Here is a 13,713-nt window from a genome sequence, read left to right as displayed (position 1 = left end):
TAGCTACAATTACTTGTGTAGACCATTATTCCCTGCTAAAATAGTTCTAATTACACTAAATATCCCATGCTTTGTTCTATAGTTTAGAGTTTTAAAAAATACTTTACTTAAAAGACACTATGGGAAAGGATTTTATTTTGGTGGAATAATTCCTAAATAAAATCTCATGCATGATTGTATAAGCAGGATCCCAGAAATGACAGTCAGCATTTCCAAGCTGAAGAAGTTAAGAGGCATTACAGACATGGACTAGTTTAAAAAATTTAAAAATTGGATTTTGAAAACAACCAGAGAAAATTCCTGTGCAGTCATATACATTTATTATGTAGCTTAAGCAGATAAGTAGTAAACAAATTCATAATGAAAATTGCCTGCCCCAGATTAGCAGCTGGCCATGCATACAACTGTGTGTGAAAAACCAAGTTGTTTCCAATACCAGTATGTAGGTTTGATTCGTTCATGAAATTAACTGGATGATGTTCTGTTAACACAGTCAAGGCCACCATGAGATCTGTTAGTGTGGCATGTAAAATTCACTGGCCATCTCAGCTCAAAGCTGCATGATCATCACCTGCATAGACAGCATGGCAAATAGCATTTTCCCTGTTCTAAAGCCAATGAAGCAGCAGTGTGACACTGATTAACACCAGCACAAAGACACGCAGATGATACCCTCTCGTTCAGATAACACCTTTTTTACATTGCTGGGGATAGAGGTGCCATGCACTATACCATGAATTGATAGTCCCTCTGAGAGGGACAGAGCTATACCTACATTTGAGAATAGGCAGTTGGAGAACCTCTAAAGAGTTATTTCAGCAAAACCCAGCAAAAATGCCCACCACAGTGACTATATGGGTCCTAATAAGTAAAGATCTCCTCACTAACGTATGGCTCAATTAAGGACCGAGTGGAAGATACACAGATTCAGGGATCCAACAGAAACGAAAGGCAGTGCCTTCTTGTTTAATGCTTTCTTGTGTCTCAGCTCGCCTTAGCTGCAAAGTCACACATTCACGAAGTGTTAGTGCTGGGGGAGATCACCTACTCCAGGTATCACTCACCACTAACACTGTTGCATCCCAGAGAAGCAAAATAGTTTGCTAAAGGTATAGCATGAGGGTGGCAGGGCCAGATTAGAATGTAATATGCCAGTCCTCATTCAAGAGTCCTGACCTATTTGGACAAAGTTTCAACAAGGAGGATGAGATAGTGCAAATACTATCCCTAACAAAAAGAAAGAAAGAAACTCAGTGTGTTAAAAGGCAAACAAAGCTTGATAAACACCAACAATGAAAGACTCCAACCGTCTTCTGAGGGAGACTCTCTCCTCTGTCTCCCTTGCATATACACACACTTTGGTGAATGGAGCTTTCTTGCTATGGAAAGACAGAACCTACATCTTCAGAAACACAGAGATGCTTCTCAGACCAGGTCTTTGTGTGAGGTCTGGGAAACTGGCTTATTTTCTAGAACAATAGGTGGTTCTGAAATCAGAAGATCATCCTCCCCAAAGGAGTTCTGGTCCGTGTTCACAAAGTTAGGGATGTCAAACTTCATGAGCCTGTTCAGCTCCTCTTCTGTGCTCCTGCTGCCTCTGACGGCTTCCTGGAGCTGCACATCGCTGTCAACAGCCGTGGTCTGGTGACATGCTTTGGCCCTGTCCAAGCGTTCCACTTCATTGATGTAGCAGTGAAAGAGAGATCTAGACTCTTCATTGCCCTGGTGGGAAAACACTTTGTCTGGCTCCAGAGGTTTTCCAAAGTCTGACACAAAGCTGTTCATTCGGAATCGCTTCTCTGAAGACTCTACATTGCTGTAAAGAAAATGAAAATAAGATTACAACTTACTCACCTGGAGGGGTTATATGCAAGCAGCCAGCATATTTCCACTAATCACCTACTGAGTATCCTTTTAAGAGCAGGCATAAAAACAACAGAAATGTGACACATCACTTTTGAACATGTGTAAACAAACTTGTAAGAAATGTCTCAGATGAGAGCTCCTGGATTATCCTAAAGATAGACGCTTTATTAAAGAATCTTCCAATATTGTGCATGTACATGGGTATACCTCAGTGGATTCTTAGATCTGCTGCCTCAGAATTAGTTGAAATGCTTCTTAAAATGCAAATCCTTGGTTTACAGAAACTCAGGTCCTCTGGAGGTAGACTAAGCAATCCATATTTTTATAGAATTCCCAAGGATCATTACAATACAAGCTTAAGAACAGTGGTGTACATCACAGTGGCTTGAGCAACAACAATGCACACTAGAGGAGTATTTGTCACTTACTACTTGTCAAAGCACTTTAGTATCCATTTATTTCATTTAATTTTCAAAACTGAGCAGTGTAGTCACTTAGGGCAAGAATTTTTGTATCTATATTACAGAACAGAACCTGCCAAGACCAGGATGTGAAGACCATGGTCAGTGAACATGTAATCTTCCTGGTGATTCCTGCTCTGAGATCTCTTCTTTCCCAACACTCAAGACCAAGACTTATCAAATTCTTAATAGGAAGGGGAACATGGATTTGATTTATAGGCATGAGCAATCTGGTCTACATCACCAGCCTCCAAATTATCAAGAATCATAGTCCAGAGGTTGGCAACCCTAGGAGCTTTGCCATTCAGTTACCTGGGTATAGAATTTCAGATTATCGCCTAGAGTGATTCCCTGGCTAACACCTTGTTGCTGTTGTTAAACAACAAGGCTACTTAATTAATTAATCACTCATTAAAAAACTGTGTTGTGAAGCTCAAAGTTTTATATGAGTATAATCTTCATTCACTTTGTCATTTATTATAATTCAGAGATAAATTGCTTTAAACATGTGCTTTAATGCAAATTTAAGTGTCTTTCAGTCAATGACTCTACAACTGTCCCTTCACTTGGTTTAAAAGATGCTCAAGAACAGGATGAAAGTGCCAGCACCCTGAGACTTACTAAGCTAAAATGGCAAGGGAAGGGGGGGGCGGATAACGTGTTTAGAAAGAGTGTCATTAAGATAGCTTGGACCCAAACCATTCCCAGATTCCAGGGCCAAAGAGCTTTCCTTGGGATGATATAAGCACCACAGCAGAGCTGAAACCCAGATGACTCCCACCTTTGGCAAGAGTTTTGTCCCTCCCCAGGGCAGAGCCAGGGCAGTGTACACAACAGCCCCTCTGTGATGCCTCCCCTGCCCCACTGTGCTAAACCACTGCTCCACCTGTTCTTAGCCTTGTCTCAATAATCTGTTGGTGGGGGCTGGGGATTTAGCTCAGCGGCATAAGCGCCTGCCTTGCAAGCAGGCAGTCGTGAGTTCGATCCCCGGTACTGAAAAAGACAAAAATAATAATAATAATCTGTTGGTGATAACAGTGCAATTTTCTTCCCCCTAAAAGCAGAGAAATGTTCATCATTGAAATCTGAGTCTGGTTAAACATCGAACACTCAATATTCTCTCTCTCTCTCCCTCCCTCCCTCCCTCTTTCTCCTTCTCTCTCTCATTAACTGATAAACTAAAGGATTTATACAATATTCCCTCACATCTGTACTTTCATCTTCCATGGCTCCAGTTACTTGTGGTCTAATATTAATAGAAAATTTCAGGAATAAACTGTGTATTATAAATTGACATTCTAAGTAACATAATGAAGTCTCATGCAGTTCCACTCTAGGAGAAATGAATCATCACTCTGTCCAAAGTATCCATGCTATATATGCTACTCACCCTATGGCAACTGAGAGAAACAGAGAGTGCACATTTACATAAATTTTATTGCAGTGTACTTTTATAATTGTTCTACTTTATTATTGTTGTTAATTTCATAGTCTATCTAATTTATAAGTTATACTTTAACATAAAGGATTCAGTATTACCTATGGTTGTAGACATCTATTGGGAATGCTGGAACATATGTCCCACAGATAAGAAGAACTACTTTATAAAGAAAATGTGTGACCAGGAATACCACTTTCTTCAATTCTGTTACTATTCACTATCCAATTCAGTTACTATAGCACCAGTGGGTAAAATTTCTGACTAAGACTTCAGAAATACAAAGACCTTAAATATAAAATAAAACTTAGTAAGTTTTTATTAATATATATCCATGAAACTATCATTCTAACCAAAATATAAAACACACACTTTACCCTAGAGCACTTTACCCTTCCATTCAATTTCTACCACTTCAGGTAATAATGTTTTGATTTTCTTATTTCCACTGATTGATTATGCCTGCTCATAAATTTCCTATTGATATCCACCTCCTACAGGGATCTATTTTGGTATTTCTCACTATGGATTAATTTACCTATTCTTTACATTCATGTAAATGAAATCATACAATATATAGGCCTTTGTGCCTGGCTGCTTTTCTCAGTATGTTTTTGTGATCACTCATGTTGCATGTAACAATAGTTTATTTTTTCTTTGCTGAATAATACTCTATTGTAGAAATACTCTACAGTCTGTTTATTCAGTCTCTTCTTGAAGGAGATTTGTGCTGTTTCTAAGTTGAAAGTGTTGTAAGTCAACCACCAGAAACATTACTGAACAGTGTCTTTGTGGGCATGTACATTTACTGATTCTGAACAAAGTACCTAAGAGCCGAATTACTGGGTCACATAGGAGATGTATGTTTAACCTTTGTGGGGTTGTTTTGTTTGGTTTTGTTTTGGAGGCAGGGTCTTGCTACATAGTTCAGCTAGGCCTTGAACTTACTTGTAGCCCAGGCTGGTCCTCCTGCCCCAACCTCCTGAGCGCTGGGACTACCAGTATGTACCACCACATCCAGAATGTATGCTTAACTTTTTGAGAAACTAAAAAATGTTTTACAAAGTAGTTGTTCCATTTTATATTCCCATCACAATGAGAAGTACAGATTGTTCCACACTCTTGCCAACATCTAGTGTTGTTAGTCTTTTTAATGTTGGTCATTCTTATGGGAGTGAAATAGCATCTCTTAATGATTTTAAATGCATTTCTCTGATGTCTAATAAAACAAATAGGTTTATGTTTTCTGATGTGTCTGTGTCTGGCCTGCTTAGAAAATTTGTTTGGGGTTGTTGATTTCTAGAAATTTTATAATATATCCTGAACATAAATTCTTTGTCTGATATATAGTCTGCATTAAAAATGTATGCATTAGGAAAAGAAAAAAAATTGTATAAACATTTTAATGCTAAATTTATTGAGACATCATGAGATTAATAATACAAGCTACATTGGGCCTCTACAATTACAAGTGGTGCTCCAAGCAGTAGCCATTGGCTACTGCTAATGACATTTATTAGTATGATGAACTGTTGAAGTATGCATATATTTTTCAGCAGATTCTATTTATGGGTTCTACTGGACAGGATTGCTCTAGAATTAGTTACTTGAAAAGATATAATTCATGTTTAAATTGTGCCAAGGTTTATTTTCTTTGAGTTGATTCAGTGGCTTCTCTATGAGTTTATCTAGTAGTTTAAAAATCAATTTCATTTCAATTGACCTTACACAAAAATCACTGTATTTCTATGTCTGTAATGAACAATAAGAAAATTAAAAAATAATTCCATGATAGCATCAATAATTACTTAGGAATAAATTTAGAAAAGTATGTTTAAGACTTATACACTGGAAAATTTCAAAAACAAAGTGAAATTAGGGGAAACCTAAGTAGATGGAGAAATGGACCGTGCCTGTGGACTAGACTTTGGGTACAAAGTCACATAACCATATGCATCTTCTTGTTAGTGCCAAAGTTTTTTTCTTATGTTCATTTACCAATATAGCCCAATGACTTCTTTTTTATATTTTGTTCAGATTTTACAATTGTTATCTGCAAGATTATTCTGTGATAAGCTACTCTGCCTTAAGGGACTGCACTCAGATGCCTAATGTTTTTTGGCCCTTTTACATATGGAACCATATCCTGCAAGAAACCCTCCCTGACTCTTCCACTCTAGGATAGGATATTCCTATTTGTTTCCTCACTCTATACTATGCTTATTTCTTTACTTCTCTATCATCATCATCTTGAAGGCAAGCACTGTGCATTTTTTGTCTATGTCCCAAGTATCTATAATAGCACTAGACATATAATAGCTACTCAATACACTTTCATGAATCAGTATTGAAGAGATCTTCATAAACTAAAGTGACCCTTGCCTTGATAGAACACCTCTTCTACAACTTCTACAAGATCAGAAATAAGTTCAAGGACATGCCCAGCAAAGGCTAAAAGCAGAAGCACATAAACATTAATGGAGAGATGGCTGATCCTCAGTGTAGACTTCAGAATCAGTGATACAGGAGGTCCAATAAACCAATCAATCCATCTCTCTCCCACGGCTATATCCGGCTAAAAGAAACACCCTGTCTCTTCTTCCCATTATACTCCACAACCCTAAACTGTGCCCTAGGGCTTCACTCAGTGGTTCTTGGAACTTATAGATGAGCAGGCATCTTGCACTTTCCACAATGGCCAGCCAGGGATGGTGTGGGGACTCAGAAGTTGTGGGGGAGACTGCCTGCTATGTATTGGGATAAATGGATTCAAGCAAAACAGTGAAAAAACTACCTTTTAGAGAATTCCAGTCTTTTTATGTTGCTGTAGTTTAGTTTTTTGAGACACAGTGTCGCTATGTAGTTCAGGCTGGCCTTGAACTCACTATGCTGGGATCACAGGTGTACACCACCACACTTGGCAAGAAATCTCCAATCTTAAAACAGCCTGGCCCTCATGAATCACACCTGAGAATATTCCAACATTTAATGTAGGAAATATTAAAACACTTAAATAGGCAGCAAAAAGACTGCAGCTGGGCATTGCCTTCAGTTTTTCAGGAAAGAATTTTCCAATCTTATGGCTAAGTTAGCACTCCACAGGATGTATGTTCCCTTGACCGAGAGGAGGGGCTGGCTGTGGCTATAGACAGCCCTTTCCAGTCCTCATCATGATCTGGGAAGTTTATTTCCATAGTCCCAAAAGAAAGTTATTGAAATTCTAACAAGTTAATTCCAATCTACCACTTGAGTGCAACCCAAGGCAAGAATAAACACACTAAGATATTTATAGTTATGAGGAGCCAAGGGGTCCTAAGTCCAACCAGGATGAAGTTTCACTGGATCAGAGGCCTCTACCCAGGGTCCAACCAAGATTTTATTAATTCTCTATAAGGGGAGTATCTCAGGGATGAATGACATGAGAAGGGCAGGAAATACATGAGCACAGTCAGCTGCACTAGGTAGGAGGCCTGAGATCACCTCTGCAATATGCAGGAGGAAAGATATGCAGAGGGAGTACTCTGCACAACACAGTTGAGGTAGTGCCTAATGTTTGGGGCCCAGTGCTTCAGCTCTGATGTACAGTCTCTTCTGCCCTCAGAAGTCATAGCTGTTTTTCTCAAGGATGGGTCCCAGTGGACAATGTGGAGCAGTGGCTCTTGAGGAAACAGCCACTATCTCCTTGCTTTAAAGATTACACATCAGCTCCTCAGCCAGCCCAACTGCAATTGCTTAAAGCCAGTTGAAGCGATAAAGGAATGGCCTAGCCAGTTCTGTACATATCAATACATGGAGATAAGGCCATGGAGATAATTGCTCTTCTTTCAAAGAGACTAATCCAGGAGCTTTGCCACATGTGGCTTAATCTTCTCAAGTCAGAAAAATATGAAATAATAATTGCTCACCAACGCCTACAATATTAGAGCAAGTTAAGGAGCTTAAAATCAATCTGCCATCCTAGAGCTTTAGCTATATTGATAAAAATTTCAAAATCGCAAAGCCATAACATCTTAAATTCCACCTTAACCAAGCTTATAAATGAAAGCAGAGCCACAAGCTTCAACGCCTAAACACCTGAAAGAATGAGAGAGAATGAAGAGGCTGACTGAGCTAGCAATTGATAGTGTTACAGGCAGCTGAGTTAGTTAGAAATATAGGCAGACAGAGCCAGGCCCTTGAGAGACCCAGTGCAGAAGACCAGATATCTTGCAACCTTGGAGGAGATAGACATCTCTACTGCAGACCAGATTGCAAGACAAAAGATAAAACAAACACAACCACATCCTAAGCTTGGGGTTGATATTTTATATAGCCATCAGTCACTTTGAGGAAGCCAGAAGGAGCCACCAATCCAACCCCTTACAGGAAAAAGCCCTATACTACATTCATGTCCACTTGCTACATGAGTCTTTTTCCCATTGGATCCAAATTTAATCAATTTTACCTGGGTTATTACACTTGTGATCTTATTGGTTGACCAAGTTTTGTCTCACCTCATGCCTACCTGCCTTGCAAATTTCAATTTTTCCCCCACTCAACTCGTGGTTTTGCTCTACAAAAGTCCCTAGAAAAGACAGAGTCCTCAGCAATCCACATGGGACTTCTCTGTCTCTCTCTCAGACACAAGCATTATTTCTCTCAATAAATATTCTGCTCTTGACCTCTGTCATTCCTAAAATTCATTCTTCAATTTTAGAGAACACGAACTCGTACCAGACATATAGTAGGTTGGGAGTTTCTTTTTCCTATATCATAGTATGTTACAACTACTATCCAGAAAAACTATGAAGAATATTTCTCAGAAAAATTCATATTTATCTAGAGTTTCAGCACCTTTACTTAACTTTTTTCAGGTTCACAATTGTGTCATCATGAAAGTGAGATCTCGCTAGTGTGTTTGCACATTCTTCTCTGTGTTCCTAGGGTTTAAAAAACCACATCTGTTTACTCTGATCGAGCCTCAGACCCAGGTTTTTCCTACTGATGTGAGAATCTGTAGTTTTTATTTTCAGTTTGGACTTAACCTAGTGAGTGCTACATCAATCCAACCCAGAACAAAGACTGTTCAGATGGCTCTGACTCTTGGTGATTCATTCTTTGTACCTGTGAAATTCTCAGTATATGAATAGAAATTGTCTTACATACAGGAGGACCCATCCAGTCCCTGAACACCTGCACAATGACTGTAGTTCCCAGGACATGGCTCATGCCTACTAATGTTCATTGACTCCTAACCTCTTTTGTCTGATCCCCTTATCCCCTACTCTCACATCACCTGGGCCTTCTAGTATCTGCTCCCACCAGTTCCCTTGCTCATCCTATAGGTCATCCCCATAGGACCTGACTGATCATCTCTGTGCCTTTGCTTGTGCTTTCCTTTCACCCAATAAGCTCTTTGACCCATCAACTGAAACCAAGTCCCTTCTTCACTAATTCCAATGCCACTGACTCCGGGGAGACTCTAACGCCCAGTGAAAGCAATTTGTCCACTCTCTGAAGTCCTACTGAATTTCCCTGACATTCTGACCTTCTCTTACAGAATGCATCCTTTTCTGTCTCATCTCAGAGCTATTTTTGTATGGTCTTTCTCTCCTATATACTGATGTGCGCATTTTGTTCACCACAGTATCCTTCAAAGGGAACACTTTAGGGGATACCATATGTCAAACAGTTCTACCTGTGGGCTTTTCCAAAGACCTGACTACTATGGGGCATGGCCACCCCCCTATTTATCTTTCAGTGACAGAAACACAGATTAAGTCAGGAGAAGAGACTCCACTCATCTCCATCTGCAGAGGGACCACTCTCTCACTTACTCCTCTAAGGATGCTGCAGACGTATGAGAACATTTACAAACCAAGTGTGTGCTGTTTAGCTCAGTCTGTGCCAATGACTGTCATCACTCACTCATTAAAAATGGTGGGCAGATCAGCCTGGAGTGACAGCTAAGGATGACAGATCATAATTCCAAAAGGCACTTCCTGGTGCACTTAAAATTTGTTTAAGCTAAACAAAGACAAAGTAAGGGTGTCCATTCCTGTGAGAAAATAATAATTACTAAAATTTAGGTTATTCTATGTAACCAACCCTAAGCCTTTCACTGGTAGTACTGATGTCAGGCTATGTGGAGCAGAGAAAATTCTACTGCGTTAGAACCACCCGTGGCTCACTCCTAGGCCAGCAGTTGCTGTGTACTCAGTAAACACCTCTTAATTGATGGGAAATTAAAGGTTAACTGCTGCACAAAGTTTTCAAGATTAAACTGGACAGATAAAATAGATACTCTACATGTTGATAGTGATAGTGACAGCTAAGGATGACAGGCACTTCCTCAGCAAAAACGCACTACATCTGACCGTCACCAGCCAGTCCTGGGGACAAGCTCATTATCAAAGATTTTGAGCACTGATATTTTCTTGCAATTAGCTCCAGTGGTACTCTTCCTTTAGTAAGTGCCATATTCAGGTAAATTGCAATTCAAGTAAAATGCAATTCCTATTTTTATAAGGCCATGTGAATTTCTGTATTTGCTCCCAAATGAAAAACCACCCCCACCGGGATGAGGAGCACTTAGAAATGGTAATCAGAGGAGGATTTTTAAACTATATGATATTTGAGGCTTGATATTTTTTGAAAAATCCAAAATAGCCAACATAAAAATGTAATTCAGGCTCTGTCACCCTCTACCTGGCGGTCCCATGACAATGGGACCACAATGCTCTGAGGAGACAGTATTCACAGGAATTGGCTCCTTGGCTGAGCAGCAGGAAGAGATGTCTCTTTATCCTCAGTGTCTACAAAGCATTGGATAAGAGGTTTTTTCCACCTTTCACACATTAGCAAATATTCCACAGAAAAAATGATCCCCCGCAAAGCTGTGCCTTAAGCCTAAAAGCATTTTAAGAAAGGTGATGCCAGCTTTATAGTGATCTTTTTCCCTCTGCCATCTGCTTTCTTCATGCTCTGGGATATCTGCTGTTCTTCTTCAGGATATAGAGAGGAGTACCCTTCCCCACCGGGAGATCAGCTGGGTGTGGCCAGCTCAGAACTGAGTCCTGTGGGAAGAGGCCTGCACTTCTGGGCTGAAGAACAGATGATCAGGCTGACGTCTCCAAATGCTTTCCTCCCCTGTCACATCGACCCAGGAGGCTGAGGGTGCAGACAGTCCAGATCTCAGCAGGAAAGCTTTTGTCTTTCCAACCCTGCAGTCATGAAGTTAAAGAAGGAATCTACCTGTGATTTGTTATACTGTGACTGTAGGAACTGTTACTGTCTCATAACCTAGCCTGTTACACATTTGCTTCCAGTGCCATAGCTCCTAAGAGCTCAGTGCGCAGAAGCATTTAGAGAGTGGCCTTGAGGCACGATCCATTATTTTTTAAAAAAATAAAAGTTTCTTCTTTCTAGAAGCATGCAGGGTTACCACAGGCAGCCATTCTGAGTCTGAGAATCATTCAGCTTTGCTATCAAAAAGAAAGGTCGTCTAGTGGTATAACTAACCATCAACTGAAATACTAGGAATACAGGTTTAAGTTGCCCAGGGTCACCATCACACAGACCTTTTGGAAGTGAAATAATCAAGGTTCTCCGGGATATGTACCAACAGGATATGTACATGATGGTCTGCATGTGTGAAGATTTTAAAGAACTGGCTCATTGTGATTGTGCAGGCTGACAGGTTAAAATCTGCAGAACAGGCCCAGGCGGGAGCCCCAGGGAAGATCTGCAGTTCTACTTCATTGGAAGTATTCATCGTTGCAGGAGATCAGGAATACTCTGTTAAGGCCTTTAACTGAGTCAGTAAGGACCACCCACGTTAAGGAGGGTAATTTGCTTAACTCACAATGTACAGATTTAACTTTATCTTAAAGATCTTCACAGAAACATCTAGAATATGTCTCACCAAATATCTAGATACCATGGCCTGGCCAAGTTGACACATAAAATTAAAATTAACCAACACAAGGAGAAGTCATAGTCCATTTTGTGGTAAGGTGTTTCCAACCATAAAATAATCTGCCTCCTATACATTCCAGCTCAGTAATCCTGCAAAAATCCATTCTCACACACACACACTTTCTCTTTCTCTCCCCAAAAAAGGAAAATTACAGTGTATCTTCCTGGCTACTCAACAAGATTTGCCCTAATCTGAATTTGTTCTGAGCTCTTCTTACTATGCTTGTAAGCCACACCATATTTTCAAGTTCCCTGGACTTGTATAATAAAAAAGCAAAGGCACATGCCTTTATTTTCTTGAAAATAATATTTTTATAACCAAAATCAAGCACATTTTCGCTGATGTTACTCAGTGTTCAGTAAGCACCCTCATAAACACCCTTCATTAATAAGTTCTTTCACCAGTTTAAAACACACACCCATGTTCAGATGCAATGATGAGAATTAGGTAATCTGAAGTTTCTTTTTTTATGTCAGCTTCAGGGAAACTCAGCGTTTAACTCAGTATTTATCATCACTAAGCGATTCAGCCGAGTAAACGGTAACAATTATTTCTCTGCTTTTTGAAGTAGTTCTAAAAACTAGCTCTCATCCTATTTTGCCACCATCCTTTTTCACTGCTTTTAACCTAAAAAGTCATCTGAATCCTTTTCAGGGAAATGAGAAAATACATTCCAATTAACAAACATTTCAATGCAAGCACCAGGCCTGAACACTGAGGAAAGGACCAAGTCAACCAATTTGATAAGGGCAACATGAACGAAAGGCCAGGGGAAAGTGGGAACACACCTCACACACCGGTATCATGTCCATAACCCGCCCCTACTCTATACCCACCGGACGCAGCCCCTGATTCTGGTTCTCAGCTTCCTGTAGACAGTAACAGACATTCAGAAATAGCCCAGACTTACTCTTGATGTGGGGCACCTGTCTTGGTCAGCAAGGTCAGCACAAAAAACATGAAAATCACGAAAACTGCAAGTCCAACCCAAAATCCAATCACAATGGAATCTGCAAGACAGTTAACAATGGGATTAGTATTTCATAGAAGTTTAATATTAAAGGATCAAGAAATGTAAGTTATTTGGAGATGCCTTTGTGTGTGAACTATGAGAAGATGTCCGCAGCGTCACTGTAGACACAGAGAAAGAAGGAAGCATCTCTGGCTCCTGGGTTTCCATCTCAATAAAGAAGAGGCTCAGGCTCATGGAGTCTTGGTTTCTACATCTCCATGAAGGGTCTAGGACAAAATGCAGGTCATCTATATTCTATTTTGCCGTCTTGAGTTAGAAAATATACTCTTTTGCAGACTGCTAAACAAAAGTTTAAAATGAATTGGTTTCAGTCAACCCAGATGTGTATTTTCAATTATGTTTAATTCAATTCCAAGCCATTTCTTGCAAAGAACATACAAAAAGACCCTGAAATACTTTTCTTACCTTTTGCTGTTCTTTGTAGTTCATCTCTGTAAACTTGCTTTGTCCTAGCTCTCATAATTTTGTTATTTTATGAAGGGTCCTTCAACAAAGATAGACCTAACTGACTTTATCAGATTGAATCTTCATATAGAGACCACTTTATATAATATCTGGTATCCTAGAACATTGGTACTTGTTTTTATCATGAGAAATATAATCTCTTTCTTCTAACTTACCCCTACTTTAAATCCTATTTGTTTTTAATTGAACAAGGTCACTGTGTGCTTGTATTTACCTGAGTTTTTGTCTACAGTTTTCTCACACCCATACCTTTATAAGGGCCTCTCTCCCTACCTGGCTGCAAGAATTTGGCCACGTGGACGTAAGGAAAGGTCATCCATCCTTCAAAGTTCATCCCCAACACCATTTCCTTTATAACACATTAGCTTATTCCCCTAACCCGTGTGCTCTCTCTTTCCTTTGAGCCCCACATATGCCTTTGGTTCTCAAAGCAGGCCATTCCTTGATACCACCTTAAGTAATCCCAAGTACAGATGGACCCTGATTTACAATT

General features: G+C 39.8%; 1 protein-coding gene across 7 annotated transcripts in view; it reads right to left on the bottom strand.

Moving 5' to 3' along the window:
• Positions 1-297: 297 nt before the first annotated feature.
• The window catches only part of Mrap2 (melanocortin 2 receptor accessory protein 2), a 51,599-nt gene continuing 38,183 nt past the window's right edge, over positions 298-13,713 (bottom strand). For all 7 annotated transcript variants that reach the window (XM_013157818.2, XM_063233173.1, XM_063233169.1 and 4 more), the window contains 2 exons: positions 12,633-12,732; positions 298-1,816 (listed from right to left, as the gene is read on the bottom strand). In XM_013157818.2, the coding sequence (XP_013013272.1) occupies positions 1,426-1,816; positions 12,633-12,732 (491 nt within the window). In that variant the 3' untranslated portion in view covers positions 298-1,425. The remainder of the gene's footprint in view (positions 1,817-12,632; positions 12,733-13,713) is intronic.

The sequence above is a fragment of the Cavia porcellus genome, unplaced genomic scaffold (genome assembly GCF_034190915.1).
Source record: "Cavia porcellus strain 051 isolate PalLab524CR breed Dunkin Hartley unplaced genomic scaffold, mCavPor4.1 scaffold_22, whole genome shotgun sequence".
Lineage (NCBI taxonomy): Eukaryota > Metazoa > Chordata > Mammalia > Rodentia > Caviidae > Cavia > Cavia porcellus.
Note: the sequence above shows the minus strand (reverse complement) of the source record. Positions and strands in the feature narration are given on the sequence as shown.